Here is a 6,711-nt window from a genome sequence, read left to right as displayed (position 1 = left end):
TACACTTAATTTCGAGTTATTTGCCTACTTTAGTTGTGATACAAACCTCTTACAAATCAAAACATATTGGCTGCATGATGCAACTACTGTCTGATGATTTGAAAGTCGCAAAAAAAGGTCATGAGCTCATTTTCTTGCCTAGACTGTGTACACAGTTCATTAGTCTCTTATTCTGTGCATTCAATTTGCCGTTGGTTGTATTGCCTTAATATGCTTGTATTGCCTTAATATGCTTGTACTGCCTTAATATGCTTGTACTGGACAGTGTTAATGAAATAAGAACGCTATAATAGGTGTGTTGGGAAAATGAAAAGCTCCTGACACGCATCATTCATTCATTATGAATACGATTTATTTGATTTCATTCTTCATTAATGTAACCACAATGTTCAGTTGAAATGACAGATGCACTCACCAACAGTAGGGACATCTTATTGATAAAACATATAACAAATGGATTTGGTCTAATTCACCATCTGATGAAGTGGAAACTCAAAAGGGGCAGATTCAGAATTAGGAAATGTACGAGTTTCCTATGCACTTCTGAAACCTCAAATCAGACCGACAGCTAATTACATCAACGCTGCGTAATACATTCAGCAGTCAAACATTTTTCAATACGTAATCCAACATGTTTGGTGGATGTGTGCATCAAAACTCCAACATTCACCTTTTCCTACTATTTCTGTGAAGTCTAGCATACAATTTGATGTATACATTGGTGTGTACCACACAGAACGCACTGAAACTGCAAGGCAAACGCAGCATTCCATTGGAAATGAATGTACTTCTGATGTACCAAAACGCAATGATGCTGTCGGTGTCAGTATTTGGTATTCAGAGTTACCTTATTCAGTCGCGTAATGCACTCTGCAGGTGCGGTTCATTCAACTGCTGAAAACCCTCCCACTTGCTGGCCAACAGATTTTCTCGTGGAGTTTCCATTCAATGGGGTTTTCAGTACATTTATCTTAAGCCATCCCTTTAAATACGCTGTACCTTTTTAGTTAGAACTTGGTCAACAGACTCACTAGAATATATAGAGAGAACAGGTTCAGAATATTAGGGATCATTGAAAGAAAGCCATCTAAATGTATGCATATTCACCTCCGTTTCAGCACCAATCCTGTAGATTATTTAGGGTAAGGAAAGTATTTATGAATCACAAAAAAACAGGTTTGGAAAGCCTTTACACGCAAAATATTGATCCTGAAAGTTGCCATATTCAAGTTCAATCTATGAGATATTGGAAGGTGAGAAAATTGTACAATAGGGGTTCAAGAATATTCCTATAAATACATTATCCCTTACTAATCATGGATTTGTAGCCTAATGACTGATCCAGTAATCATGAACCGTGCACCAGGTTTAAACTGCTAAGTGTGGTCTCAGTTCCATAATGATTTAATTAGGCTACATGTCCCAAATTATTGCAGAACGTAAGCCTGATATGAGCCACTAATGCTAGCGACTCAGGAACAATTTACAAGGACGTGACAGAGGAAAGAAAGGTCAATAGAATGGCAATGAAGGATGAGAAATGTAGGCTACAAATTGAAAGAAACTAACACTAAAGTGACAGTTACAAATGAATGTGGGTATTACTGGCAGTGGCTCCAGATTTAATGGATAATATTTAACATTATAAACTGTAAAAATAAAAAATAAACTGAGAAAAGCCTGGGCATATAATTAAAACATTCTATAGTGCATAAATCAACTTGGTAGGACATAGGCCTACAATTAACATTTTGAATAACGACACAGACATTTTTAGGTAGGCTGCATTTTCATGAACCCTAAGCACCTGTGGAAAAAAATTGATTGGGAGCGCATAAACCGCACAAAAGTAAGAAAACAGTGCTTTAATGAACTTAATTAGCCTATTTATTTATTTTTACGTGATCCAACTGTTACTAATGATCCTCAGCAACAAGCACACAGCCATGACAGTGTTTACAGAGGAAGCAAATGAAGGTAAACAAAACAATGTAATTAAATGGAATGATTATGTAGGCTATACCAAATGAAGGGAACTAACAGTAAATTGGCAGTTGGATATGTGTGGTTATTAGGCCTACTGACTGTAGATACTGATAGTGGCTAATATTTAACATGACAGAAATAGGAAACAGAAGGCCAGGGTAGCCTATAATTAAGACATTAGAGAGTGCCCCTCTCTGAAAGTTAAAAGGCTGTACAACTTCAATTCTGCATAAATGGCACAACATTTCATAAACTTTTCTGTGGGAAAGTTGATATGTAGATATGCTTCAGTACTGCCATATGACTGGTTTCACATTCGTCTCCAGCGATTATTAGGTCAAATAGATCTAGATGCTATTCTCAAACTTAAGGGAATTGCGTTCCATTTACGCGCGCTTAACTCTGGTCAGAATTCCCCCTATTATGCATCAGCTAGACTGCTAAATATAATATGCCGCTAGTTAGCTGCGTAATTGATTAATCTAACAGTTAATGTAATGTCTTAAACTTCGCAGCATACCCAATGATGTCTATAGGCTTACGCAATCACTGCAAATGGCAGATGTGCGCTTCCTGCGCACCGTTCCATATAAGCTATATCTCAAAGCCATAGCCTACCAGATACTTTGGTTAAAAAACGCTGCTCCAGCAGTCCATATTGAGAGTTGAGAAGTAAATGTAATACCTACAGAAAGCTGAGACCCTCCTCTCTCCAACAGTCACAACAGTAGGCCTATTAAACTGTCATTTTTTCGCAATTGCAATTTGAAATGTTGCAATCACAATGCATTTTACTCTCCTCTCCCACTCATTCAGAGCCCAGAGCGAGCGAGAGCGAGGTTTTGAGGATGGATGAGACGTTTCGGATAATAGCAGCGAGTCTATTTAAATATAAAAATGTGGAACATGAAATTGAATGTCATGGTCAATACACCTGCGTTTTCAGAATGCAACACTTTATAATTTTAACTAGAGCGCTGAGTATCAGGCTATTAGCAAGTTTGACAGGCTTCTAATGCCCATCAGAGCCATTCATTTACAGAGGGCAGTTTTGGAGTAGCCTAGTTACCGTGATTCAGGGGGGTAATACTGGGCCCTCTCTCCCGTGTGGACCTTTAGGTGCATCTTCAGTTGGTGCTGGTGGGAGAACCTCTTCTCACACTGGGGGCAGCTGTAGGGTTTCTCCCCTGTGTGGACCCTCTGATGCCTCTTAAGGTTGCAAGTCTGGGCAAAGCTCATGTGACACTGGCTACAGCTGTAGGGTTTCTCCCCTGTGTGGACCCTCTGGTGGATCTTCAGGTTCCAAGCCTGGGAGAAGCGCATTTGACACTGGCTACAGCTGAAGGGTTTCACCCCTACGTGGACCCTCTGGTGGACCTCCACCTTCTGGGGGCAGTTGAAGCCTTTGTTACAGAACATGCAGAAGAACCGTTTCTCTTTAGTACCGCCTGATGTTGCTCCCCCTTCCCCAGCCTGGACTCTAGCCTTGTCGTTTGAGTTCAATACCTGATCGAAAAGGATGCGGCCGTGCGAATCGGAAGGTGCCATCAACGTGGTCACTGGGTCGCGATCCCTGAGCGCGTGTAAAGGGGAGTGGGTTGCGATATTTGGATTTGGCTCTAAGCTTTCCCTGTAGTCTAAAAAGTCACTGGTGTTGCCCTGCGAGTGTCCTTCTCCTAAGTGAGTCTGGTCTGCATTCCATGTCAGAGGATCGTCACCCTCCTCTTTCACAGTCACCTCATCTACAACCAGACCATCCCCTTTCTTATCTAGGAACCCTTCAGAGTATACACTACTACTGTACTGGTTCCAGTCCCCTCTTATTGGATTAGTATCTAAGCCCACAGGCACGTCACCAGGTATCATCCCGGTCTCTGTAGCGTATGAACAGGTCGGATCATTGCCAGTCTGTAACGCGTCACCTGAATCCTGATGGCTCGGGTTACCGTAAAGTAAATACTCTGAGCGGGGAGTAGGAGGACAGCCCAGTCTCCTCAGCCTCGTTAAAGTCTCTGTCTCAGACTTGTGGACGGCGTTCGGCGTTCTACTGATGTCCCTGGGCTGCGCTGGGGTGGTGGTGGGGTCCTCCGTGACTATATGGGGCGCTCCAGTCTGGATGTCGCTGCCGTGTTGTGGATCCTTCTCTCCTTCAGACCTCTCCTGCTTGACTCCAGGACCTGCAGCCTCTGTATCTGCAGACTGACACAATAGGAGAGGCTATTATTGTTACATGAGTTGAATTAGATTAAAATGTCATAAGGAAGTCTCACAAGCTCCCCTATGGACAGGGCTGTGCACAGACCCCACAAAATGCCTCTGAAGCTAAAATAAATAAGCCTATTTATTTCTGCAACAACTCACTTACTCATCACAAATTGCAAGAAAGCTAGTTACAGTAACTCCTAAAGCGATGACTGGCATTGGGAAAAGAGGTTGGGCTATCAGCTGATTATTGATGTTGATGATTGATGTAAATCTGCTAGTTAGTTATCTTGATTCATTTTACTGATTGGGATTTACCTCTGTATTTCTGCCTCTCTCAGCTGCTAGTATCAGCCAACCAGACCGAATATTGACGATGATGTAGGCCAAATCATGTGTGATCAAGTGTTAATAAAATGTTATGCTGCTGTGGCACTGTTGATATTTAATAGCAATCTCCGTACAGGGCAGACTTGGTAATAGAAGCAACCGGGCGTGCGCAATCTCCGTACAGGGCAGACTTGGTAATAGAAGCAACCGGGCGTGCGCAATCTCCGTACAGGGCAGACTTGAAATAGAAGCAACCGGGCGTGCGCAAGCTCCGTACAGGGCAGATCAACAGGCACAACCAATGGGGGGGGGGGGGGGCTTGACAACAACTTGGGTTCCCGAACAACAATGACCAACAAATATTTTGGAGGAAATTATACCACCACCCAAAAAGGCATTTTGGAGACTGGAAGGGCAAAGGGACATGTGCTCTGCACAGGTAGAGCCCTATCTGTGCACATGCCTGCTTATGGCAGATACATGAGGATGTACATGTAAGCAAGTGAATAGCTGAGGGGAGCCTTTCTGAAATAAACAGGCCACATTTCATTTACTCATTTTCAATTCAACATTATTTCACTAACCTCTATCACAATAACGTGCTGGGTTGAGGTTCCACTTCCCTCATCAACAGTGATTGGTTGGTCATCTCTCCATGTATTGTGTCCCGCTGGCTTCACAAAGCTCCTGTGGCCTCCAGTGAGATGTCCTTCACCTGAAAGAGTTATTGGGGGAAAAGAGGTGCATAGGTTAGCTACTGTCAATGCTCAACACTATATAGTGAATGTAATGTAACACTTCTCATAAGTTATTGATATAGGCCTACTGTTTATTGATCTATGTATTATGTTCCATGCATCATATTGTTTTCAATGAGTAAATAATAGGAAATGCAGTAAATCAAGAATCTGGTTAGAATATGATATTGTGTCTTTGCGCAAGTTAGATAAGTAATCAGGGCCTTCTGCAAATTGTACCTCTTGCCATTCCTCTGTATCGGTCGACGAGCTTGACACTACTGGGACGACTGGCGAGGACGCGCTCCCGTGCTACCTTCAGTTCTTGTAGCTGTAATTTCCTCCGCAATGCCCTGTTTTCTTTCTGGCTTTGAGTTATTTCCAAACGAAACACTGCATAGTCGTCGTCTACGAGTTTACAGATCTCTGCCACGGCTGCATTCGCTAGCACCTCCATGATGGAGGCGATTTGAGTGTGGAAAACCATACAGTTAGCCATAGCTAACCTTAGCAGCTAGCTAGCGTCACCTATATACTATCTATCAACCAAGTCGTCTCCAACGCAAATTAAAGACTACATGGGGTAAGTATGTGATGCTGTGCAGTTAAAGTTAGTCATATTTTGAATTCCATGGTGTTAATAATCGTCTAAATAACAACAAGAAAAACGCTAACGTGGAAATAGTTATTGGTCATGGTTTACTTCCGTTTACACTGAAGAGAAAGGATGTTATTGGTTGGCGCCATAGCTCAAAGGGTGTGGCTAAATGAAAAGGATGTGCGTGCTGTTCTTTGAATTTTACATTAGACATCAAATCTCCTATTCATAATCAGTATCTTTCAAGCTCAGAACAGAAAAAATGACTAGCTGGAACTCGTCTGAGCGGTCGGCTATGAATGCCCGCACCCACTAGTACTAAAGTTGTATTGATTTAATTTTATGAATGAAGAACAGTAAGAAAAAAATATATGCAGGTGCATCACTACTCCCATTGAAGATATATTACTGAATGTAGGCTATTTCTACCTGACCTTGTTCCCCCATCTTTAGTCCACTCAGCAGATCAATGCTCTCTGGTTCATCTTCTATTGTCTCCTCTTTGACTGGCAGCAGATCAGGCTTCCCATCCTCCATGTCTACTGACTGTAAGAGATACAGAGTGAGAGGATGTTGGATCAAGAATGATATGAGCACCCTGCTATGGATCATCTTCTGATTGTGCAATGAGGGATTGCTGTGATTACTATGCAAACATGTTAATTGATATGATACTTTGCAAATGTGTTAGTTGATTTGATTACTTGACACTCTTTAATGGTTTGATCATTCAAAGGCATGTACAGACTTAAGACACATTTAATCACGACCTGGTATCCACAAAGTATCTCAGAGTAGAAGTGCTGATCTAGGGTCAGGTTCCCATCTGTCTGCATAGTCTTATTTATTATTATCTAA

At 42.0% G+C, this 6,711-nt stretch overlaps 1 protein-coding gene across 1 annotated transcript; it reads right to left on the bottom strand.

Moving 5' to 3' along the window:
- Positions 1-330: 330 nt before the first annotated feature.
- On the bottom strand, positions 331-5,964 carry LOC106610106 (uncharacterized). Its single transcript, XM_014209276.3, has 3 exons — positions 5,496-5,964; positions 5,103-5,233; positions 331-4,185 (listed from the first exon to the last, which is right to left on the bottom strand). The coding sequence occupies exons 1-3, from the start codon at positions 5,752-5,754 to the stop codon at positions 3,052-3,054; spliced, it is 1,524 nt and encodes a 507-aa protein (XP_014064751.3). The 5' UTR covers positions 5,755-5,964; the 3' UTR covers positions 331-3,051.
- Between the last annotated feature and the right edge of the window lie 747 nt (positions 5,965-6,711).

Source organism: Salmo salar, chromosome 08, assembly GCF_965601325.2.
Source record: "Salmo salar chromosome 08, fSalSal1, whole genome shotgun sequence".
NCBI lineage: Eukaryota > Metazoa > Chordata > Actinopteri > Salmoniformes > Salmonidae > Salmo > Salmo salar.
Note: the sequence above shows the minus strand (reverse complement) of the source record. Positions and strands in the feature narration are given on the sequence as shown.